The sequence below is a fragment of the Plectropomus leopardus genome, chromosome 24 (assembly GCF_026936395.1).
Source record: "Plectropomus leopardus strain MGB_pleo_1.0 chromosome 24, ASM2693639v1, whole genome shotgun sequence".
NCBI classification, from domain to species: domain Eukaryota; kingdom Metazoa; phylum Chordata; class Actinopteri; order Perciformes; family Serranidae; genus Plectropomus; species Plectropomus leopardus.
Window position 1 is genome coordinate 11,643,978 of NC_142199.1, and position 26,827 is coordinate 11,670,804.

At 40.5% G+C, this 26,827-nt stretch overlaps 1 protein-coding gene across 4 annotated transcripts in view; it reads right to left on the minus strand.

Annotated features, from left to right (window-relative positions):
* LOC121963031 (interleukin-1 receptor accessory protein-like 1) overlaps positions 1–26,827 on the minus strand; it is a 335,394-nt gene that overhangs the window by 21,525 nt on the left and 287,042 nt on the right. For all 4 annotated transcript variants that reach the window (XM_088074547.1, XM_088074546.1, XM_088074548.1 and 1 more), the window contains 3 exons: positions 19,197–19,329; positions 5,760–5,905; positions 831–977 (listed from right to left, as the gene is read on the minus strand). In XM_088074547.1, the coding sequence (XP_087930673.1) occupies positions 831–977; positions 5,760–5,905; positions 19,197–19,329 (426 nt within the window). The remainder of the gene's footprint in view (positions 1–830; positions 978–5,759; positions 5,906–19,196; positions 19,330–26,827) is intronic.

Sequence of the window (26,827 nt, forward strand, 5' to 3'; positions counted from 1 at the left end):
GGGATGACAAACAGTTAACCAGAACTGATTCACATGGTTTTGTCTGCTTGTGTTTTCTCTGGTTATCCGCTGGAATGATAAAAAAAACACACGACAGCCAGATTTACCCTGAAATACAAAGCACGTCAGCAGCAGCTGCTGTATTCTCAGTGTTTAAGTGATCAAGGCTGTGTTTTTCTTTTAAAGCTAAACTCGGCAGCGTTGCCCATTGGAGGCTCCGAAACGCAGTGAGAGGGAACTGTTTGAAAAACCTGAACTTCATTACCCAGAAGTCATGCATCGTGATGTCAGGAAACAGCACCCAGCGCGAGCATTTTTTACAAGGCTGGCTTGTGATTAGTTTTTACAAGGGTGCAAATATGACAAAAAAAGGAGCCACATCAAAGACCGGTGAGCCGTTTTCGGCTGTTTAGGAGACAGTTTACAGAGTATTTTGCATAAAATTTTTGCCTCCATGCAGTTGAAAAGATTCCCCGAAGCTGACGACAAAATTTCCGAGTTAGGGAACGATGGGAGACTCTTTTCTGTGTCATTTAGACTGATAAAACAGGTGCATATTTGCATAAAAATAGTGCCACATGCAGCTTTAAGATATGAAAAATAGCCCAGGTGTTTTCTGAGTAAAAATAAATATGTGAGCAGAGCAGCACTGATATTGCTCAGGTTAGGGATTTGATTCCTACTGAGAAAAGAAAGGATGCTTTCACAGCACAGGAAGGCGCTTTAGAAATCACCCACCAAACAGAAAACACTGCACTATCACAGGATTACGGAGGATTATTATATAACGCTGTAAAGTAAATTATGTCTTGCACCTTATCTCATCTTACCTCCATCTATATCCTCGCTGCCAAAGTGGTTCCTGTAGAAGAGCATGAGCTCGATCCTGTAGCACTTGTACAGCGTCACCAGACAGATCAGCAGCATCAGGATGGCTCCCAGACCTCCGGCCAGCTCCACCGTGTACATAAGCTCTGCTAATGTGGCAAACACAGAGAGGAAGAGAGAGGTTTTAAGTGCTTGTTTAAAGGTACTGCATGTAACTTTTTACATGTATTAATATTTTTATTGCCAATGGGTAAACAGGTTGTAATTTAATTTAAAAACTGAGCCCTTTCCAGACTTTCTTGGTTGCCTGTAACAGCATGGACTCTCTTCTATGAAAAAGACTCCAAAGGATGTGATATGAGTGCCCCAGTGAAGATGTTATTCTGTAGGCCAACCTAGATGCTAACATCGCCCTGGTTCCCTCGTCATAAAGCCTATGGGATTTTACCACTGGATTTTGGATCATTGCAGAACATAATCTGTGGTAAATCAACGTTTAGTTCAGAAAGATAATCTTCTTCACTTTCAGGATTTTTGAGGCCTAGATGCAATCGCAAGAAGAAAAAAGTTATTGCTCATTAAGCCACTTGTTATCAACCACCTTTTTTAAGACACATAAAAACTTCAGAGTTTGTGAGTGGGGTATCAAATGATGTATTTTATGTTGTAGAACAAAATGTGAAAGCCTCTTAAACTTGTGTTAACCACAGGCCTTATTTAAGGCTTCTATCCAAAAACCCATTCAAAAAACGCATTGACTTTGAGATGAGGGACCCTGGAGGTCCTGAAATGTTAAACCATTTCCGTGTTTTTGGCCTCATTAACGGGGTTTTTTACTGTAAGGTCTCCCAGTGTCTTGCCTCTCTTCAGCTCCACTACAGCACTAACAGTGTGCAACACTAGAGAAGATTAGCTAAGAAATGAAGTCCCCTTAAGTCAACAAATGGTTGACACCCACAACAAAAAATCCACACATGCTGGTTTCATTATATACATTTTGCAACGGCAGCCCAGCAAAGACAGACCTTTACCGAGTGCCTGCAGCAACTGGTATTCAGCCCGAACAAGACCGAGCACCAGGGATCTGATCCCGAACCGCCCTCTCTACTGCCCCAAGTCCCCACTGGATCAGCAAACTTTCTGTTGATGCTGTCAACGCAGCAGCATTTGACAACTTCAGAACAAGAACTGGAACTTTATGTTCAAGTAAGAAAACAAGCGCTCTGGAATAGTTTAAGTAATGCAAGACAACTTGGCACACACAAAAAGCATTCCAGATGAAAAAGGGTGTAAACTGTTTGAGCCGTAATTTGTCAAATTCTCCTGTGACTGTCCCTGTCCTTCTAGAAAAAAAGTGTAGACTTCCAGCCAACAAAGACAACATGCTTCGCATTTCCCATATTTGATATCTCCCCGCTTGCTACGTGACCCAGAATTTAAAGGTCTGCAATCAATTCCCTTATTTCTCATGAAAGAGTCTGGCATTACCACAACACTGGACTTTTATACCGGCATTGACAGAGCTGTCTCCAGCCATCCATTATCCATGGACACCGTAAAATGTCATATTTTACTATTTATGATCTCTTTCTAGTTTTTAATGTTTTGACAATATCAGAAGAAGCAAGCGGACAAAATCGTCTTTAAAATCATAACATTTAAAGACACTTTAGTTTGGTTGAATAGTAAGAAAGATCCTTTTTACTGTCACATTTGTCATTTTAACAGTCTTTTTTTTTATCTTACTGCAGACATCTCTTGCTGAGAGACTATATTCATGCTCGCCTTAGATTGAAAAAGTCAGAAAGCTGCATTTACACAGCACTATATTTTCTCCTTCTTTTTCTCCTTTGCATGGTAAAGTTGGCCTGCATCCACAGGACCTAAACACCAGATTAGCAAAATCTAACCACAGAAACATCAGTACATGTGAAATAATGCATGATGCAGTCATGATGGATAAGAAAAGTTGGGCTGCCTATTGTTAGATGATTCCATGCTGAGAAATGTCTTTGCTTTGCATAAAAAGGGCTTTTATGCTCGTTCTGCAGCTGTTTGAGTCCATGTTTTCATGTTGCTTATATTCTCATCGGGGCTTGGATTGCATCCATGACACATAGCTCTAACAGCCACTTCTATACCTGTCACGTAACGCTTCCTGGCTCGATTGGATAATAAAAAAATCACGTCGAGGCAACCGTTGCGACAACAGCATATGACAGATCAGACCGCCACACTTATGAAGATTGGTTACATGTGTGCGCGGCTGCAGAGACGTGCGAGGCAAGGAAGAAGTGCCTGGCTGTTAGCTGAACCGCCTTTTCGTCGACAAATCGAAGCAGTAAGTCTCCCCGCCATCTGTCATCGCTGCAGCCTGATGTGAACTCATGAAAAGCATCAGTGGAAGCTAAATTTAAGGAACTGCAGGACTTCACTGTTGATATTTCAGTTTTATACTCACATTATTATAAATTGTGTTACTTTTTCAAGAAGGACAGGACAAAATATTCAGTAGGAGCAAGAGTAGTAGTGTTATTCAGGAGGATGAAAGGTGATATTTTACACTACAGGACAATGGACTCCATTAAGCTGCACGGTCCAGTAACTCGCCTTGAAAACCAAGTCGTTTGCTTTGTCTTTTCATGATCTTGTCTCTTTTTCAAGGCTTTTTTGTCTTTTTTACACTGTTCTCTGTCGGATGTCACTCCATCTTTTGCAGTTCAACATTTCCTCTTGGCTACGCCTCACAAAATCTGGGTGGTCAGCCTTCATTGGCTGACTAATGGACACCAGTAAAAAGGCTGAAATCACCGCAATGCCGCACACACACATAAACATGGACGGAGAGGCCCCGCGTGCATCGCCATCCATCAACGGCGCGCATTTAACCTCGTTGGAGTGCGCGATGCCCATTCCACTGCGGCGGCCATCAGGCTGACAGCTCCCATGATGAAGGATGATGTTCTGGAGAGCTAACGAGCGTGGCCCGCACCGCTTCATCACGCCTGTCTGGGAGACGACCTTCAGCCAAACTTACGGACGGACGTACGCAAACAAAAGTGCAAACAAACTCAGAGCAGGATGAGCACAGGTTTCCCCATTGAGCCTTTGACTTCTTGTTTCAATTTCTCTCCCTTGAGCCCAGGAATCATACAGAATTAGTTTACTTTTCGGAGAGTGGTGCTGCGGCTAACAAGCACAGCGAGAAGACGGATCCATGAACTCTCTCACTTCCTCTCCACTTGTCCTCTCCACCTCAGCTCTGCCCTCTCGCCTCACTGAACACTGCTCCTCTACTCACATATCTGGACAGTGTAACGAGCCAGCTGCTCCTCAAGCAGCAAAGATCATAGTGGGAGAGGCCAATTCTTCGCTGCCTGGCATCCATATTGTAGCAGCGCTGCAGTGGGACGGATTAAGACAAATTAGCTCCTGACGACTAGAAGACTGGATTTGATTAGGCCACATGGCATCAGGCAATTCATCAGCCCCTTTTCTCCTTCTATTACTGCATCTCTCTCTGTTGTCGAGATGAGAAGAGAGACAAGGAAAAGGCAGAGAGGGGGTTGAATGGTGACAGAGGAGAGCCGCAGTGAGAATGGTGAAAGCTGCTGCTCCTCATGCTCACAAATCAAGAATCTGGATGCTAGTTATCATATACAGTATCGGCAGCTGTCTACTAGTTGATGCTGCGGCTGTTGTGAGATAAAAAATGTATCTGAGGATTTGGAGCTGCCGAAAAAAAAGTTGGCCAGGAGGACTTCTCAACTTCTTGCCTACAAGAAGTTGTAGAAGGAGTGGAAATAAGGACGTGTCTCCGTGCTAACTTTACATACAAGTGAAGACGTATTCTGCTTGATGCCGCGAGACGACCAGATTCATTTGGAGTGTCGTGCTGTTTTCACAGCTTCAAGAGACAAGCGAGGAAAAACTTTGACGCATTTTGAGAAGCGGCGTAAACACTGACTGGCCATGCACGATGTGGATGCAGCAAATAAAAAACATGGGAACCAGTCGATTTCTCGTAGACCCGCAATCCTGCGAGGACCAGGCTAATCTTCTCCGGTTTATTCTGAGATTTGACTGTGCAGCATAAACCCCTTTAATATAGCAAATGGAGGGGAACTGGGCTGCCATCAAAGCTGGATCCAAAGCTGCAAGCTTAAAAGAGAGGAAAAATATCTTACTATGTAAATGTATTCAACACTGACAACTTTAAGGCTGCCGAGACCCCCCCCCTCCGAGCTGCGCTAAAAAATACTTATATAACCACAGAGGAAAGTGTGCATCTCTGTTTGAAATCATCACGGAATCAGCGTTCAAACAGTCATCCTCAGTGAGGCGAAATCAGAGGAGAAACTCAAAAATGTTTGCTTGTATAAAAAGACAAGGGGGTGGGGGAGAGGAAACAGTAGCCAGTGATGAAAGATGAGAAAGCGTCGGAGTGAGAGTTCGGCGATCAAAGGAGGATTTGTGTGTGTGTGTGTGTGTGTGTGTGATGGGGGAGGTCATTGCCAGACAGTCAAACAGCTTGTCTAGCATCATAACACTGAAGGCTGCCTCTCTCTTAAAGCGATTTTTCTTTCTCTGCAAACTAATGCTTCCTCAGGCTGAGGTGGATGAATAGGCTCTCTGCACTATCTACAATACTGTCCCATTTTTTTTTCCACCTCCCTGAGGCGAGAAACAACTGGTCAATTCCCAGAGTCCCGCTAGTTGTTCTTCTTTGCACTCAGTAAATTGCAGTGAGAGATTCACTCTATCGTCAGAACGAAGGCCTCTGCTATTAAATGGTGTTTTTCACCTCCAAAGCTGCAACATGCCATTATTAAATCTCAAGGCTTTTATATAGCTCTGCTAGATTCATGGTAAAATGCTTTAAATAGCTGGGATTTTTTTCATTTATGTGCCTGTTTGTGTGCTCGCCTCACCTTTCTTGGCGAGCTGGATGTTGGCCTGTCGCTTGCCGTTGCCGTTCTCCACGTAGCATGAGTAGTTGCCCAGGTCGCTCTCCTCCAGAGAGTCGATGGTCAGAGAGATGGAGACCTCCTGCTCCCCCAGGTGCTCCCGGATCGTCCTGCAGCAGCAGAAAGCACATGAAGAGACCCATGAATTCTGGTGATACTGATGGATATGAAACTCTAGATTTGGGTTTGTACTGAGTAAATGAGAAGCCAAAAAAATAGCGCAAAAAGGTGTTTTTGCAACATCATCACTGAAGACCAAACACAATTTCATTTCTTAACTGTGACTGAGTTAATTTAATGTTTGTAAAATTAGTCACATGAAGTAAAATTACCGTCTTGTGGTTGTATGCCAATGTTACAGTTAGTTTACATCCCAAATATGGACGCTTCAAACATATATTAAATTGTCAGCACAGAAGCCCTTTGAAGCCCCTTGTGTTCCTGAAATACGATGCTGAATAATAACCAGAAAAGTTTTTTGCAGAACATTTAATGTCACAGTGAAGTTGACCTTTGACATTTTGGATATATAATGTCATCAATTAATAATTTCATCCTATTAGGTATTTTAGTGAAAATTGGACATTCATTTGTGAAAAATTTTGTGAGTATGACATCCGACATTTTTTGTGAGGTCACAGTGATCTTTGACCTTCAAGCAAATTCTAATTGGTTCATTCTTAACTCCAAGGACTTGAGCTGCAAAGACACACAAAATAACCACAAAAAGGGACAAAACAACCACAAATAGACACACAAGTCAATAAACAGGTCGACGGTGGAGGAAGCTGCAATAATGCACCTTTTAATGGAGGCAGCGTTGTAGACGGCAGCGGTCTGTAAGGCCATTAAATATGCGTCAACGGCAAATTTCTTTCCTTATATTATGAATTCCTTGTTCTGCCTTTTTTAATCTTCATCTTCTTCTGTTTCTTACTTGAACTATGAAACATTGCCCTTTCATTCTGCGGAAGAACTGCTCTGTTTCGTCTATATCCTTAAGCTTTCAGATGCAAATGCACAAATATGGATTAAAGCACATAGAGTATAAAAACAGGGCTCCGTCCATCTCCAGATCCATAACTAACATTGAGCATAAATGAGCCTGATATACAACAAATGTCTACAAAGGTATACAAAAACACAAATGGATTCTTTAAAACCATGAAGTGATTCACAACAATATCAGAAAAGAGGCTAAACAACAATTAAGTTTGTGTTTCTTGCTCCTATATAGGAAAGTTTGGGGGGGCCTTTTCTAAATCTTTGCCCAGGCCCCCGCTGTCTGATAATCCACCCCTGTTAGAATATAAAGCAGAGCAGCTCTGAGACATAGTGTGCAAACTGGAAAGTGTCAGATTGTTAATGTTTGCTTTAGCTTCCGTGATTTTACCTGAGAAAGTAAAAGAGTCAAAAAGAATCGCCCTTCATTTACCCTTTATGCATTTTTAGAAATATATGCAGGAAGTGTTTGCCAAACCCACATAATCTGTTTTCAGCTGTTTGTTTTGGACTCAGACAAATCAGACAATACTGGACTTAAAGGACAAGAGAATTCTGAGCCAAAGAAAAGTGTTAAACATGAAGTTTCTGATGGCGGAGAGCGACCATCATTTAATCAGGAGGGGACGACTGATGTATCACTGTCTGCTCAAAGCTTTTACAAGTCGGACTCGTGGTCGGTAAAATGGAACCAACATACAAGCAGATTTTACAAGCAGAATTTGAGCATCAACATGACTTCAAACATTTGCCCAAACGGAGTCCAAGAGTCTCATTACTGTGAGGTGTACATCAAAGTAGCCTCTGTAGTAGTAGCCTTCGTTTAAGAAGTCGAATCAGGATGAGAAAATACATGTTGGAGAGAAAAATCTGACTCCAAACATCAGAGAACATGCTGAGCTGAAGTTAATTTTGTAGTTTTAGTGTTTTTAGGTATGCTCTGTGACTACAGATTCCAAAAAACAATGTCAGAATATGCACCAAAAATAGATAAAAAAAAAAACTATGGAAAACAATAACTCTAGACTGCAGGCAGTCAAAAAGTCATAAGTACAGAGTATTGACTCTTTAATAAAATATGGATTTTTTCTGACACAAAAAGTTTGCCCCAAGGAAATTTGAGTTGTGTCTACAGTATGCATCCAAAAATCCATAAATCATGACCTTGGAATTATAACTTCCATCTGGGTGCAGTGCAATTCTGAGACATTGTCACAGAGGTGACATTTTCTGGGTAAAACTACTGTGCATTTTATACCTTAACACCCATCTTAGCCATTAATATGCAGTTACAGAACCTTAGTTTAATAGCAAGCTCTATAATCTGCTGACATTTGTGGCAGCTTTGACTTCCAGGGGTATCTTTTTAGTTCATCAATAAAACAAAAGTACATGACAAAGGTAGGAGGTGACAGTCTGTGACTGACAAGAAGCCAGCATCATATGAGTCACGACCATGAAAAATACTCCTTTGTTGACTTGCTGAGGCTCTTGATGACTACTCGTTGTGACATGTTGGTGCGGGGACAATAGTGTGACTGTCATGATGCACTACAGCGCCGACCTATCACAAAACATTTTGCCACAAGGGTTAGTGAGAGGGGAAAAAAAGCTCTTTTGATGTTTTTGTTGCATAGAATTGAGCCAACAACAACACATACAAAAGACTAAAAGCCACGGCTTTGACTGTCTGAACACAGAGAGTGAACTGAAAGGACACTATGACACTTGGATGCCTATTTTTCTTCTTTGCTGGACACTTGGCAGGGTTCTGGGTTCATTAGCAAAAAATGGATTTTAACAGCTTCGTCTTCATTATCAGTGTCGTCCTTCATTTAAATAAGCAGGATGAACAGCATCAAGCAGAAGCTAACTGGCTTCAATAGAAAAATGCTGACAACGCTAACAAGCCATCAGGAGGAGATGGCACCGAAAAATGTCAACACTTTTACACAAACTAAGCACTTTTTCAGCAAACTCTTCTTTACAAGAACCCGCCCGTTATTTAATAACCTGTGGTCAAAGCTAAAGCCCTTTGCAGATCTGAATGCTAACATCAGCTCTTCCGCCATCAGCACTTGGTCTCTGCTCCTGCGCCGTGCAGTAGCTGTGAGACAGGCAGGACGAGAGGACGAGAGGAGACACTGCCTGCCATGGGAGCTCAGTTGCAGTGACTATGGGTGCAAAGACACTTTAGCTCTCTGGAGTGGAAGTGTCAGAAAGTGGTAGTATAAGCACTATAGCTCATGCCATTCAAATGTTTTGTTGTGGATTTTTCTAATGGAATTGAAATCTGCAAACCGTTAATGCTTCCATTAATGTGAGACGATGGCACCAATATGCAAATGAATGCATGACTGCCGACTTTTAGGAACATTTGGTGCCAGTGTTTGCTTATTTCCCTGGAAAAGAGTTGGCAACACTGATCTTATAGAATATGATGCATTGCTGTTGATTTAATCACCTCAAACATCCACAACAAATGAATGCAGCTGTAATATTAATCCAGTGACATCATTTAATAGTAAAACACCGACAGGGAAAATGTCACTGCACTATGATTTGAAATGATTTAAGTACATTTTGCTGATAATACTCAATACTTTTAATTAAAGTTTTGAATGCAGGACTTTTTCTTAAAGTAATAATAATGCAAAAGAGGTAAAAATGCCAGTTAAAAAACAAACAAGCTTTTTTCTGGCAACCCAATCCTACATATAAAGCCTTGTTGAGGGCGAAACTACATGACATTTCTTCCATGACATGTCTTCTTTCAGACAACTGAAAAAGAAAATGCCAAAATCAAACATTCTTGATTCATAGCTTAGAAAAAAAAGAGATCCAAATTTCCCTCTGTAAAAACATTTTACTTTAATTTGTAGAGAAAATAAAACAAGTTGACCCTGGCTTAATCCAATTTTCAGATTTCTGTTTCAATTTTAAGCAAATTAGCACATATTTAATTAGATACAGCTTCATCTGCATACCTAAACAGAAACAATCAGGAAAATTGGAATACAAAAATAATTGTCTCAATGTAAATAATGTTCTGGCAAAGTTTCATAATTGTATTTGTTAGTTAAAAGTTTTACCCTTTTCACCTGTAGTGTCTCCCCTTAAAGCAATTGCAACAAACTCCCATGACAGGAGAACAAAAGGAACACAGTGCTGGTTAAAAGAGCCGAATCTCTCCTGCTGAGTTGCTGTGCAAAAGCAGGAATGATATATGAGCTAAAAATCTTTTTAAGGTTACAAAAATTGCAGCTGTTTCAAAGCCCTGTTTAATGATGCATGGGGCTAATAGCGCGAAAAGGTATGAGTGCCACTTGGGCATTTGCCTGCCGCCTGCCGCAGGGCATCTGAATATGAAAACTCATCTAATTCTTGCTGATCAATGAAAGAACTAAACAAAGCAGATTGTGAAGTGCGGGAGAGATAAAGACAAACTACAATATGACCACTGCTGCCATGGCAATATCTCACATTAGTATCCCACATAGAAAATATCACACTTAGAGTGGGATTTTTTTTTATTGACCAGGCACAATGAAGAACCATTAGAGGTAATTATTTTGTAGCAGCATGGACTAGCTGCTACATAAAAACTTATTATGAAGTAGTACTTTTTAAGCTTCTGCAGGGAAGCACTTCCTGGTTTTAAGGATTGTGTGAGTATGTGAGGAGAAGGGAATTAATTTAGCCTTTTCTGTTAATTCCTGTGAGCTTTTCTAACACTCATCCTTCTCCATTGAGCAGCCAGTCAGGCAGAGACACAGAACTCCACAAGGTTAGGATATAGATCCATGCTGATGGCTTTTTAAAGAGGTGTCACCCATGTGTGACTCAACATACACCCAGTTAAAACACTGTAGGTGTTGGCAGAGAAGAGAAAAATCAATCTTTGTTTACAAAGAGACTCCATCATACTTGTTAGTGAAAGTTTTGAGCGGAGGAATATCTGTGTTTGTGCATACAAGTGAGGATTCATGTGTGTGAGGGAGAGATAAGGAGGAGGAGAAAATGTGTTCCTGAGTGTTCCTAGGAACGACGATGCATGAACACACAGACATCTGGAAGGCGGTGTGTGTAAAAGTCAAAGAGAGAACTGTAAACTGGTGCCATGTACATAGAGCTGGAGATGAAAAAGCCCCAGGATCCTTGATGCTGTGCACAGCAAGGAGGCAACACAATGACTCACTGAGATGCTCGAGGAAACACCTCAGGGTCATCTTGAAAAAATGTTTCTTGTGGTAAAACTATCAAAGATCCAAGAACAATGTCTCTTCCCTCAATGATCATTGTAAATGTTGGCATTTTAAGTTCCTGCAAACCACAGATGCATGGCATCTGTGCATTATTTTGTAGCTGACACAATGAATTTTCTTTTTCTCAGTAACGCTGGTGAAGGTGTGGTTAGATTTAGGTACAAAAAGCACTTGCTTATGATGAAGAAAAGATCACGTTTTGTCTTAAAACATCCATATTTGGTGACACAAAAGTTGCTGGAAAACAGGTCGGTAAAAATTACCCAGGTTCAGTGTTAAAATGCCACAAAATGTTGGTGAAAAACACCTAGGTTCTGTCGCTCAAATGCTGCTGGAAAACGCAGCGATGTTTCGGTAAGAAACAGTGAAGTTTGTTTAAAGTATCAACACATGTTCAGTAACACAAATGCTGCTTAAAGAGCGGGGCCAGGTCAATGAAAAAAACAGATTTTGTGGCACAAATGCCACTGAGAAATGGTGTGATGTAAAATGGGAATGTGGAATAAAACACCCAGGATGTATAAAAAAAACACCCATGTTCACTGCCACATACACTGATGGGAAACACCGCAAAATGTTTTGTGGCACAAACGCCACTGATGTATTGAAAAAAACACCCAGGTTTGATAGAATAAGAAAAAAAAAAACAAACAAAAAAAAACTAGGTTTGGTGCCACAATCCCGGCTTGGAAATATTGTGATATGTTGGTGAAAAACACCAAAATTGCGTGGCTCTTACACCACTGAAAGAAGCAGGCACAGGTAGGTGAAAAACATCCACTTTCAGTGCCATAGATACCTTGGTTCTGGGCCTCAAACTCTGGGAAACATTGCAATATATTGTTCAAAACACCCAAGTTTGGTGCCACAAAAACAGATGGAAATGCCACTGAGGGTCGCCAGAAAACAACCAGTGTTGGTGGTCTCAAACAGTGGATTGCAATGGTGTGCGGTTTAGCAGGCATCTTGCTTCTGTGACATACTGTAAACATTCCCTCCACCTTCGTAAGACAGAGTGAGTACATGTACTACGTCACTTTAGAAACATGGATATGATACCTATAAAATGTGCAAATGCAACATCTTCGTGATTTGCAGATACATTTAATGCGAAAAATTTCCTCTGACAACTGGGCTGTAAAATCAGACCAGGGCTCCTCTTAAAAGGCTGCATAATATTATAGTGTCATTATTCATTTCAAACATATACAAACGTCTCACATTACCCTGAAACCTTTCATTCTTCTTTGAACTTGCTACAGCAGCATCATGCAGGATCCTATCATCATATTATCCATTAAATCTCTCCACACAGCCTCAACGTGACACCTGAACTTTTGAACTGTATCATGTTGTCATGCTTTGCTTTATCTAAATGCCTTGCTTGTAGTTGCTTCATAAAATGTTTTTCCCACTGTCTGTACCTCTCCTGACGACACCTCCCAAAGGTAGATCTGAATTAGATCAGAGCAGATAGTCTTAAAAAAGAGACTTAAAACTGTATGAAATGACAGATCACCCAGTAGGCATCAGCCTGCGCCATGCTGTTGCATTAGTGACCGACACACAATTAACTACTGTCACTGCTTAAGACTATGGTCATGTGTCCCACATACTAAAGCCCAAAATGTCAAGCATCCTCCAGCCTTCTAGGTGTCATTACATTTAACTTCTGACCCCCAACTGCAGTGTCTGATGGTGGTGTATCTGGTGGAGATGATCCACTGACGGCTACTATATGTACCCTAAGGTGACTTTTTGAGTATAGTGGGAAGACCCCAGAACAGACCAAAGGGAATATATCAGCGCATCAGCCTAGAAATTCATGAACGAGCCCTCGAGGAGTCGGAGAAAGCTGGTTTAGAAAAGGATGTCTGCACTGCTGCGCTGCTTACCCTCCTGCACTGTGACCCTGACTTGCAAGAAAATGGATAAATGGAAAACGGGCATGCTGAGACCTGAGGTAAAGGTGAGCTGGTATGTGGGAAAACTCTGCAAACAGAATATAGTGGAGGAGGATTCTTCACTTTAAACAAATTGAAATCTAATTTGAATGTTAATGGAGCATTTTAACATCAGGTGAAAGATGCAAGATAATGCCATTCAAATGTTTTTGTAGGAAAGAAGTGGTTCGGTCTTTGGGGAGATACTTGCATACCTACTTACTTTTTTGAGGTAATTCATACCACTCTTGTGTGTGTGTGTGTGTGTGTGTGTGTGTGTGTGTGGAACAAATATAAAGCTGAAGCCAACAGCTCGATAGCTCAGCTTGGCATAAAGACCATAAACAGCCCACTTGGCTCTGTCTGTCTCCTTTGTTTTATCCTTGGAAAACCCAAAATGTATAAGTGACACATTACATGTTACCTTTGGACAGAGCTATTCCTTGCTGTTTCCTCATGTTTCCAGCCTTCGTGCTGCTTTGCTGGCTCCGTCTTCATATTTACTGTAAAGACCTGAGAGTGGTATTTATCTTCTTATCTAATGCTCTCAAGAAGGGAATAGCTGTATTTTAAAAAAAAAAAGACAAACTATTTCTTCAAAGAAATATTTCATACACAAAATGACCATTAGTTTATCAGTTACTTACTGCGTGTTACCTTGAATTTGTGGAAATGTTGAAAATGTTATTTTTCTTACAGGCCTCCTCAGTAAATGGAGAAACCGAAAAAGCAAACATCCTTGATGAATGGAAATTATCAGGGTCCGCATTTGGCAATAGCAAAACTACATCAAAACATATGTTCACAAACTCCCACACAACTGTTGAGTAAAATCCAAGTCTCATTAACTCAGATGTATGCTCAGTACTTCCCAAACATTAAGGTATTAATCGAGATGCGACTAAGGTCTGTGCATAATGTGTTATTTCTTAAAAATTGTGTTAATCGCTGGCCAGCATTCCTGTCTTTAAGAGGCTGTACTGGGAGTTTTAAAGCTACCAATCAAGTCATGCTAGTTTCTCAGGAAGGGGGTTAAACAATGCTCAAAAGTTGGACTAAATTTTGGCAATAGAAAAACAGCATGACCATTTCACAGGGGTCTCTGGCCTCAAGTTATGTAAATGAAAATGGGTTCTGTGGGTACCTGTGAGTCTGCCCTTTAAAGACATGCCCATGGTTGTTTTAAGTCATTTGATTCAGACAGTCTACTGTAATTCCTCCATCTCGTCTATGGACTTCAAAACTGTTCTGAAATGCAAAATAATTGAATTGAAACCAAGATCAAAAAATGCAAGTAATCATGATTAACTTTTGAAATTCTGCAATTAATCATGATTTAAGAAATTAGTTGTTTGACAGCCCTAGTAAAAATAATTGACAAACTGTTTATGCAAAAGTGTTTTATATTTTAACGGTTTAACGGCAATGCTTTTGTTTGGGAAGTACTGAGCATACCGCTGGGTAAATGAGATTATTATATTATTATTACACTGCTCAAGTTGTGTGAGAGTTTTTTAACAGATGTTTTGGTATAGCTTTATTGGTGCGAAATGTGGAAGCTGATTACTTAAATTCATGAAGAATGTTTGTCCTTTTTTGGGTTTTTCAATTCTTTGGAGGCATGCGAGAAAAACAACGTTTTCTTCACACACTCAAGGTAACAGTGGAGGAGTAACTGATGTACAAATGTTTTTTGCAGGGGAGGTATGCCTTTAATATTCATAAATGGGCAACTAGCAAAAAATCATAAATCACTGAGATGAAGACTTTCTCTACTCCTGCAAAGAGTGTCTCCATCAAACCAACAAATCACAAATGTAATAACCTCAATAGCTTTACATGATTTTGACTAGCATCAATGTCAGACTGTATGATGCTAAGACATCAGAGGTGTGCAGCACTAATCGGCAGTGGAAGCATTGCTGTACTCTGTAAGTACCCTGATTTCCCATGAATACATCTGTAAGAGTATTAATTAGAGTCAGAAAATGAAATTTTACACTTGAACTGCTACTCAAAAGGGTGCTGCATGCACATGCACCAGGGACTGAAACTTCTTTTGGTGTTAAACTACAGCAGCGTGGCCTTTATGTCTGTATTCCATGCTGTGACTTCACCTCTGAGATCCATGAAGTCTTGCTCTGCAGCCACAAAATTTTTATATCAGCCCGCAATCTCAGTGGTGAAACATTGTGCCAAAAGCTCCATTTCATGTATTACAGGCAGCCCTTCAGGGAATACTCCTGTGTGATTAATTTCCATTTCAAAGCTAAAAGCTCATGGAATGATGTCAGGGAGAGGGTTTGAAGTGGAGCACATTCAAAATGGGAACAAAAAATAAAATAAATAAAAACACACAGGGAGGCAGCATCACGCAGTGGCACACAACAAAAATATGCGCTTTAAAAAACTTGCTTGTGCACGTACTGTGGGCACTCACTGTGTACACACTTCTGCACACACATAAACACACACACACACACACACACACACACACACACACACGATTTCAAAGTAGCTCTGGGTCATAATTTTGATCTCTTGGCTCGTTACCTCATTTGACTATCATATGAAAGCAGGGTGTCTCACTGCACTGACGCACGTCTCAGTATTCTTCCTTCTCATCTTTATAAAACCACCTACCCAATGCCGCCACCTGCCGCCCCCCCCACCTCCACCCCCCAAGTATTGTAGGCTCTAATTGGCCCGGTGTCCTTCACAACAGCGAGCGGTGCTGAGAGCTGGACAGAGTGTGCTAGAAGGCTAATAGAGACATCTCGAAATGCCAGGTCACCGACAGGGCCGCTAACTCTCCTCCCAGCCTTGTCATGCTGCTTACAGTTAACCTTTTCATTAGACGGTATTTGTCGACAACAGGGATTTTCTAGTCATACGTCGGGTCCGTCAAAGGAGTACAGTAGGGCAGGACATGAAAGGGTGTGTAAATGTGAGTATTTTAAGTACTGACACGCCAGCAAAGATGTCCATCTTGACAAATAATTAGCTTGATGATTATCTAAACAGGGAATTAGTTATTCCTCAAAACTACTATCCTACTACTCCTACTACTACTAATGAGTTAGAATTTTAAAGTAATGAATTACTTATCTCAAAAATAGCAACGCAATATCTCAACATAACAAGTTAGCCTCTTAAAATAAGGACTCATCTCAAAATAATTACATACTTATCGCAAAACAATGACTTAATTATCTTAATACAATAATGTAACATCCCAAAATGACTGACTTATCTGAGGTTAATAATTTAATTATCTAAAAAATTATGACATAATATCTCATAATAATGATTTAATCATCTCAAAATAACAACACAGTATCTCAAAAAATGACTAACCCACCTCATAATAATGACTTAGCATAGTTTCTCAACATTTGGAGATATTAAGTCAATATTATGACACTAACAATGTTGGTATGATGCAGATGTTAAAGTAATATTTTCATGAAATCAAACAGTGTTTTCATACTATTTATGGCTGGTATTTCTTACAGAAATAGCCATTCAATATTTGCATTCTATTTACCATCTATCTATACAGCAATTTTCCAATGAGATAACCATGTATTAATGCTGTCCAACATTACTGTTTGTAATTCTGTGCCACTAATATTAGCCTCACTGTTCATGCTCACTCTCCTGCTGTGATGTCAGAAAGGTTTTAAGAAATCAACAATGCAGGTATATTTCCTATTAAACACATTTGTTGCATAATGTCTATCTACCTGTCTATTACCAACATCTTTTTTAAAATAATTGGTTCACTCAGATGACAAAATAATATATTTTCTATCACGTGGTTCTATTCATACAATTAGCTAAGACTTCCGCCCCAACTGGAATACAATTGAACTGGGTGGAATTTAATTTTGAATGCTTAAAACACTAAAAAAATAACACTGAAAAATTAAACAGCAAAATGTCTTTCCAGAAACAATGTCAAAGTGCTTTAACTGGAACTACTGTACTGTAAGTCCCTCTGAAAACTGTGATGAGTGAAGTTTGTGGAGATCCACAGAAACCAGGATATTTTTCTCACAAAAGATACTGCAGATACCTTTTTTAATGATGTGGGCATCGCACCACAAAAAAAAATTCCATTCACTGTCCTCTCACTCGGGTATAAACAGAGATCTCAGAGATCTTAAAACCTGGACAAATAAAACCAACGCTATTTGTACGGCTTGATATCAGTGAATGGGGAGCAGTTTCTCATAGTTTTGTTTCCTTAGTGTTTACACGTGATACACTTCCTTTCCTCCACATTATTGTTTGAAATCCCTTGTGATGACAGCAGTGCAAAAACGCATTCTTGAGGATCAATAATTTCCTCTTCACTGCTAAAACTCAATGAAAAATAATACCTTGCTTACATTTTTGGAATTACATCTGGGAGATGGTGACCACGCGGCTGCACAAACACATGGTATTCACTTACTTTATGCTAATTTGAAGAACCACCTTTCCCATTTGGATGTCTGCCAAGATAATGTATTCTGTTTTTTTGATTCGTTTTTTGATATATTTTTTTAATCCTCTTTTCTTAGAGAAGTCTCTCATCTTTGCTGTGCTCCAACTTCATCTGACAATCTGATCGTAATCAACCTGTCTGTGTGAATAAAAGTGAAATATAATGGATAATAAACAGTGCTTCCTACCTGTATTTTTCAATCAAAGCGTTATCTACAGCTGACAGGAGTATCTCCGTTGTCTCACATGTGTATTAGCAGACTGCGAGGTACTCGATTGAAGATGAGGATTGATTATCCCCCTAAGGTGGGGGTCATCTAAGATGAACGCTCCAGCTTTGATTGACCTTCACTGCCTGAAGATCAGCTCATCAGCTAGAAAAGAAATGTGGCTGAGGTGCACTGTTCTGCCTTTCTCAGTCATATGTCAATGTTTTCGAGCTAAAACAACACTTTTTCCACTTTTTCCTAAATGACCTGACAGTAGAGCTCCGACACTATCAGAAAACATCAACTTTCCAAATGCTGCATGCAAAGTTGTAATAACCCGGAGCTGTTTTCTGTGCAGTCTGGCTGCTCTTGTTCAACCTTTCTTGACTTTTTTCTCCACACCAAGCACTGCTGTTTTACCAACACATAGAAAAAAGTAGTTGTTTCCTGAAATGAAGCTGGCCTATATGTGAAGACACAATGTATGAGTATTTGTTTCCTAAAAAAAAAGTTATATACAAAGACTTAATGTATAAATAGTTGATTCCTGTTGTAAAGCTAAATGTGAAGAATCACGTGTTAGTAGTTGTTTCCAGAAATGAAGCTATATATGAAGACTTAATGTATGAGAAGTATATATAAAGACGTAATGTATGAGTAATTGTTTCCAGTAATGACTTGTGTTGTTTTGTTTAAAATGTAATTGTCCTTGTTGGTGACTAAACCTAAAGCAGGAACCTAAAGCAAAGAGAGGATCTCTTAAAAAACATAAAAGTATCTTCAGTATCAGCCAATTAGACGGCAATTTTGGATGGTCAGCCAGCTTCAGGCCGTATGTGTGCCTGGCCATCAGATTTTCACCTGACTTTGGAGTAAACAGTTCTCTGTTTCCAGAGATGAGTATGAACCAAAATATGGAGGTCACCCAAATGGAAAAGGAGGCCAACACAGACATTCAGTTGGAGTTTCCATCTGCTGCGCTGCCCTGCTATTACTGCCTCCACTTATATTTCAGTGCAAAGTAATCGCTGATCACTGATGGAGCAACGCCTCAACTATGCATATATATTGTATGCAATAAAGAATGCATAGCTGTCTGCATTATTAAAGAGCCACATAAAATATTCATGAATATCATTTAAATGATAGCTTGGTAGTGAAAAGTTCCTTTTATTGTACCGTGTGTTGATGTGTGGTCACATAGATGTGGTAAGTTGGTTTAAATACTGTAGGTGTTTACCAGCTCAGCCTCAGGGCCCTTTGCTGCTTTTGAAGAGATTAACTGTACCTCATAAATTTGTTATATGTTGCTCAAGCTCTGTTGCAATATTAACAGGGTTAGAATATATGCTCATGCAGGGGATCTAATGAATTAAGTTGGGTTTCTCTTATTTTGTTAACTTTTTTTTCTTTGAAATTTACCAAATCTGGACACTGAGTATGCAACTTTATGTCTCAAAATCAGCTAAAGGGTGATGTTGAAAGTCTTACTTGATGTCACTCTCCTGAACCCGCTCCTCGTCCAGATCCTCAATGAACTTCTCCCCCTTCATCCAGTAGATAAGTGGACTGACGTCACCGCTGTATCCAAAGAACGCTCTGCACGTCAGGTTGACAGGACTTCCTGTTGGAGACAAAAGATGGATATGACGTGACCCCTTCATAAACCTGCATATCTGGTAATGTACAGCATAGTCTGTAGTAGTATAGTAGCGGCAGCAGAATAGTAGTATATTCTGCACTATGTTCCAACTCTACATTTTCTTTTAAAATGATTCAAAATCATTTCCAGCTACTGAACAAACATAAAAAGCCATTTTTTAATCGCTAGAAAATTATTCTAAGGGGCAACACACACCAGCAATGTATGATGCACCACCAAATGAGCTGTGGTTCTTGAACCAGTTACGTTCAGGATTTTTGGAACCTCTCTAGCAAAACAGCCTTCATTTACTCCAGTTTTGCCTGGAAACAATGAAATTAAGCATGTGTCATCAACGGAGGGCATTGCACAGTGCATAACAGAAGAAAACTATAGAAAAGAAATGCAAGTTACATGTTAAAATGACAAATTAACGTTTGTTCTTTTACAACATATATTTGTTTTTACGAGGGCTGTCAACGTTAACGCATTAATTGCAATATATTAAGGTTGGTAATTAATGCGTTCATTTCTTTTAAATCACACTAATCAGTGGCTGACATGCCTGTCTTCAAGAGGCTGTGCCGGACTGAGTTTTAAAGTTATAGTGGTGATACTGGTTTCATTTAATACCTTCCCCAAAAACATGCGTGAACCAACTCTCATGAGGCCATTTTTTTCCAACCCTCAGAATATGACACATCCACTGATGTCGTACTTCACTCAGCTCTATGTTGGTGGAAAAGGGGTTAATTTGAAACACTATTGTTGTATATCCCCACATCAATGCAAGTTGACACTCTCAATCACACCGAAAAAAAAAATCTGGTCATATCTAAGATTATATCGATCCATACCTGCACCAAACACAGAGGCTTACATGATTCCTGTTATTAAACCCCTTCTACTAAATTTGACCCTTAACAGCCTCCTTGAATCCATCAATGCCAAAAGCATCTCTGGCTCTCCAGAGGTGCCATCTTAAACCATCCCAGGCCCTTTTTTAAATTCCCTGACGGCCTCTTAGATTTTAAAACACTCTCTTGAACCCTCTTTCACGGCAGCTTGGCAGCGCTGCTGTACATTTGTGAAAGCTCTTATATTCTTCAGCAGCCCCCTTCTCTGTCGGACCCTACATTTCAATTTCAACGCTGCACTCTGCAGGAAGTACTTTGGAAAACGTTGAACACAGAAGTACAGTGCAGCTTTAACAGACAGCAATTTGCTCTGTTAATGAATTTATGTAGCCCATGTCAAACTTACAATTCGTACTAATTTCCTTTCTGCACACACTAAGCAGTTCATGTTGCACATTATCATCTCAATTATACTTGTGTGAAGATGAGGGGATGCTGTTTGCCCATGTGGGTGCATTAAACAAGACTGAGATTAAGCCAACCTTCACTCCACCAACTAAACAGAAGCTAGTGGGATCATGTAGATTTTAGTGTAGAATAAGAGAAAAAAAGTGTGTGTGCAATGCTGCAGTGCCATGGCTTGATTGCGCCCTGATATGATCTCAGCAATTCCATTAAAAAAAAAAGTTGCTCAAGAGCTGCAACTGCAAAATGAAAGTTGGGTGTTAAAGCGCTCCTAGTTATGATGATTATTAAAAAACTATGACCAACATTTGAGGATAAGCAAGTTTCAAGAAGTGCAGAGGTGTACACCTGCAAACTGTCAGACAAGGACAAATAAGTTTGGATACCACAGTAAAATAGAAAGATCATAACTCTTGCCTGTAAATGATGTCTAAAAGAAGTGAAGAGAAATTTTAAAGTGCAAGGAGTAGTGAGACTGAACCCAAAAAATAAAACCTCTTCCACTCTGCTAGGACACCATCGTCCTCTGCAAACACGAATGTATTTTAGAGGCTGTACAGGCTTTTAAAGCTAGAGTGAAGACCTTATATTTATTATATTAGGAATCCCTTGGTACCAACCATATCATACTAGTCATCATGCAGGCCTCTCACCTCAAAAAATATTTGTATCCTTTACAGACATGCACACTTTATGCTATTAGCATGTAGTTTTGGGCAAAAACTATGTTGTTTTTTTTTCAGGTACTAATAGAAATGTGTTCTATTTGCTTTTTTACTTTGACTATTTCTGCATAGTGGGGTCAGTAAACAGTCTTGCAATTGCATACATTGGACATGACTAGAACACTGTTGATTGAATGATTCTTTTTGTATTCATGCGTGATGATGTTAGCCCCTGTAGTAGCCATTTCATTGTAGCAAGACCATTTTTGACCCACATCACTGAATACATCACTGTATTAAATTACATATTGTTTCCTATAGGATAATCATAGCCTCATAAAACTTTACAAACTTAAACTAGAGTCCTCAGGCATTCAGGAGATGTCAAAAGTATGTTGACAATATGGGGTTTATCAGCAGGTTTCAGGACAGAAGAGCTCACAATCTAATTGCAGATAAATGTAATTCTCTCAGAAATGTCCAAAATAATGTAAGATACTATTAGTTTTAGCTTATAAAAAAGTTAGTGTCAGACTTGCCTTAATATGTTAAGCTTACTGAATATAAGAAGACAAATGGTAATTTTGTTACAATTCAATTTATAAAACTGATTCAAATTTAAAATTCAATTTTAAAAATTTAAGGCAGCCCAGTCACTAACTTTTTCAGGTTTATTTTTTACAGTGTGATAGAAAGGGCAGGAGTATAGGAGGTTAAATTTCTAGCCTGTTAAAAAATAAAACAATGTGCTAAAAGAAGCTAAAACTCGGTTATTCCTCATGACAAGCGATCAGGGATTTGATCCAAAATTAGTGCAGCTTTAAAGTCTAATTAAATCTCTGTAACCAAAGTACTTCCACAAACTACATGCTCAAGTATTGAAAAGAGCAGCTTAAATGTCGTACAATGTTGACTCTTGGGAAGTTTGAAATGTATGATCGTAATCGCTGATGTGTGGCAGTAAAAAAAAAAGCCAAACAATTCCAGTCAAACAATTCCAGGAGCTAAAGTCGAAGAGAAAGAGAAAAAGTCAGCTATCAAGACATTTGAGGTCATATTTCTGTACAATCAGGCAGTGTGATGTACAGATAGGCTTCCTGGGATGATGAAGACCATGAGAACAGAGAGGTAAGAAAGTGCACAGAGAGCACATATCAACAGACGAACCCCCTGCCTTCACATCAGCGGGAGTTCTTCTCTCTGCTCGGCTCATACTGAACACACGGCCTCTCTGACTGGAGACAGATAAACCCCTTTTAAACCCGCTTTCTGTCTCTGCCTTGGATTAGAGACCTCTCATTCTTCTCTTGCACTTATCACATGCGCGCCACAGCCGACAGCACATCCATGAGTGTGTGGCCGTGTGCTGCGATGGGCTCACCGGGGGGAAAGAAAAAGATCCACATCATCAAAGTCTAGAAATGACTCTGATCCATTAAAAAAAAAGCTGCCAATGATCAAGGAGGCTCCACCAGTTGTGCGTCCAGGAAGGCAAAAAGGTGATTCAGCATCTCTTCATTAGCACTCCTTGCTCATTGGCCCTGTGGCGAGGACTCAGAAGTCTGTGAGATGGGAGATAACTGTGGCGTATAATTGGGTACTTGCTAGTTCAAAGATAATAGGGATTTTATTTTACCAAGGCCTGCTCTAATTTGGCCCTCTAGTGCAGTCTAGCACGCTCAGATGATAGCTAAAGCTTTAACAGGGAAAATCTGGTTTGGAGATTCAAAGAAGGCCCCGAGTTGGAGGACGTTTTTGCATTTTGTCTCACGGCTCCACAAAAATATTGTCCACAGCTGAGAATCGAGGACTCCGTGTGTGTGTGTGTGTGTGTGTGTGTGTGTGTGTGTGTGTGTGTGTCAGAGAGAGAGAAAGAGCGATGGAGGAAATGTGTTTAAGGGATGCTAGGATCTGTCCTGGACCACACACACATGCACACCTTGCTCTACTCCCCTCTTCCACAAGGGGTCTCTGTGGTGCTACAGAGCAGGAGCAACGGTGTGCAGGAGGAGCACATGAAACACAACAACAACAGAAAAAAAAACCCAAAACGCACCATTTTGACAGGTGTAGGCAACAGTAAAAGGAAACACAGATCCTTTTGTGAGCCACCTTTGATGTCAAGAGGCTTCACCCATTGGATCCGTACAGCATGTTGTGTTGTAGCATTGACAGCTCCACTGCTGTGCTGACAACAGCCGCGGTGTCTCTCTTGGAGACTTATTCCGAGGGGCTCCACATGCATATGGCTGCATGTTATTCTGTTAATGATGGTGCGTTAATTTGTGAGCACCTAAGCCTGCATGGGAGTAGGAGGCGCTCTGTCTTGGGGACATGCACCAACAGCCGTGCAGGGATTTAAGTGCACAGATTCTAGCATTCAAATCCCAACCTCTGGTCTTGGTCAGGGGGGTAGAGTGAGTTTTAATGCGATTGTCTCCTCTCTCTTATCTCCCCGCGCCTCTAGAACATCTTTCTCAGTGGCTGTGGCTGCAGGACGAAGACGTCAGCAAAGATTCCTGTGGCTACGCATACAGACCGGATGCTATGAAGACAACACAGAGGAGCTGAAAAACAGGGAGAGAAGGATCCAGAAAGCTGGCATGTATGCATTCCTGCATCTGTGTGCATATGACATGCACGGGCTGGCATGAGAGAAAGGGCACATGTGCATATCAGTGTGGATGTGAGTGAGAAAATACAGACAGAGGAATCACACACATGGGAGAGCAAACCGTTCTTCATGGAGAATTGCAAGTGAATAGAGCATCGTATCGGCCTTGTGCGCTCAAGATGACATAGATTACAGATCAGCACATCCACATGCAGAGCAAGCACCATCCATGTTGAGGTAATATACCGGTGCTTCCTATTCACATCACAACAATCCAACTCAAGAGTAGGGAACCCCGTAGCTAGCATACTTCAGAGAGGGAAGCTTTTTCAGAGTTTTTTTTGAAAGGGCATTTGCAGTCTTACCAGCAATGAGGACACAAATAGCTTCCTGTTTAATGTTTTTGGTGAGATGGGAAGCAATCTACGAGCTGGCAATTTAAAGACAAATAATGTTCCGCAACAACGGCACACTTGTCAAATTACCAGTGAGCTGCAAGCAAGTTTGAACTCTCTGCAAGTTGGCAGTATTGATATTCATGGAGGCTAGGAGCTGCCTGGAAGATTATGTAAGACACGCGCGCGCACACACACACACACACACACACACACACACACACACACACAAATCTAAAGACATTTAGGATTTAAAGTTAATTCTTGCAGTTGATAATGACAATCTCAGCACAAAATCCATTTCGTCGCTGCTCCTGAGCTTTCAGTAACATCAAATAAATGCTAATGTCCTCTCACTCAACAGATCTCAACCCAACGGTACACCTTTGGAGGACCATAACCATAATACCAAACGACAGGATATCCTTTCAGCAACATGGAGAGGAGCTGTCCTGGAGAACTCCCTAATGCTACATTTCTGCCCGATCGGACACACATGCTGGGGGATGCGCTGCTCCACTCGGCTGGTCGCTTCCCATTAGTGATGTACTATATTGTGGAATGCACTTGATTGGATAAAAACACTGCTAGCTGGGCAGTTCCTGGTTCTCTGCTTGCGATTTTAAACAAAAACAATGGCAGCCTGTTCATAAACCTTCTGTTATTCCGTCTAAACTATCCACCAAAATGCATTTCTGAAAACATCTGAGGCAAGAAAAAGGAAATGCCACTGCTGAATCTTGTTTTATTTCAGAGATACGCTGCCTAGTTTTTCTGCTTGGTACACGTTTTGAGAGCCAGCTACATTGTGCTGGACAGAAGCATTTGCATAAAGTTGAATCTGTTCAACCCCATCACCAGAAAAATATTGAAACTTTACATTTCAGCAATGCTGTGGTCAATGTGTGGTTAGGTTTAGGCAGAAAACCATGGTTACGAAACAAAACATGATTTGTCTTGAAATACATGTTTTTGCGTTAACAATTTCAATGGAAAAATAGCAATCTCTCGGTAAAGAACAATATTTTTTTGTGGCACTTTACAGCACCCCTGTCCACAGCCTAAAAAGCCACTAGAAATACAAAGATGAATCACCAATGGTTTTGCTGTTTTTTGGTCTTGAACAGAGGTCTGCAGCTTGGCAGGCATCTCGCCTAGCTGTCACAACAATCCCCCTACTGATGCAAAGTCAACTGAAATATTGCGTTGCCTTAGAAATGCGTATATGACACATATCAAACATGGAAATGTAACATAAAAAAACATACAATGACAACATTTCTTCTTAGTGGGCTGATCAAGTCTGTTTTACACAAATACAGACAGACAAACACACCACACCCAACTTTGCCACAACACTGCCACTATGCACTGCTTCTTCTGCTCTCCACTGGAAATGAATAAGAGGCACTGAGATGCCCTCTGCCACTGGTCTGATGGAAATTCGCCGTAAGGCACTGTATTTTCAGTTTTCATTCAATTTGTTACCCATCTGTGGTCCCATATATTCCCGAATTTATTAAGGTACAATCTTAAATGTTTCTTTAAACATAAAAAGCCCTAGCCTCTTTGCTTTATATAAACAGCCTGTGCTTTTAGAGCACAACCAAGCCCTTTTCACAAAATGTCAGAATGACATTTCTGCAGCTTCTGGCATTGATGGAAAAATTTCCCTTCACCCAGCCGAATGATTTTCCCTCTCCTCTCTAATTAGTCCTTTCTTTAATGCAACAGTCTGGGCTCCACATAAAAGGACTCCAAGATTGCCCTGTAGCTTGTGATCAGCAGGATAGCGAGCGACTGATCTGGACTGAGAAGAAGCCCAGGAATTAAATCAGTAGATGATATGATTGTCTGTAGTGAAAGGGGGGTTTCCCAGATTCAGCCGGGCATCTGGGCAGCATGAAGCCGTTCCTGGAAACATTCTTACAAACTCAGAATTAGTTTTATCATCTGCCTCTGCATGACATCTGGACAGCGAAGGGTTACACGAGTGACGGAGCGCTGTAATTGCGGTGGCTGGGTACCCACTCACAACGGCACAGCCAGATGCAGCGGTTTAATTGTCTCTCTGTTCAGCATTGGCTTTGTTTTGTTTATAACAGACCAAACCTCTCCAGTCACGCATCTAAGGCAGCCATTGACTGTGCTGTGTTCAGTATTCATTTAGCTCACGTATGGTCAATCTCCTGTTATTCATAGTTGGCACTGCACCTCATTATCGCTAAGTAGGCAAACTGCTGCCGCTGTTTCCCTTAATTAATGCAGGTAAAGCAGATATCAAGAAACTCAACGCTTTTTTTTTCCCTGAATGTCCTAAACATGTTAACATGTGGCAATCATAATAGGAAATGCTCAATGATGTGTTGTGAAATTACAATTTTCTCTGCTCTGTGTTACTTTTGCTGAGGACAAGCTGTGTGTGGAAATTAAATAAGGTAGAATTGTTGAATATTACAGGGCAGGGGGAAACAAACAGGCTGG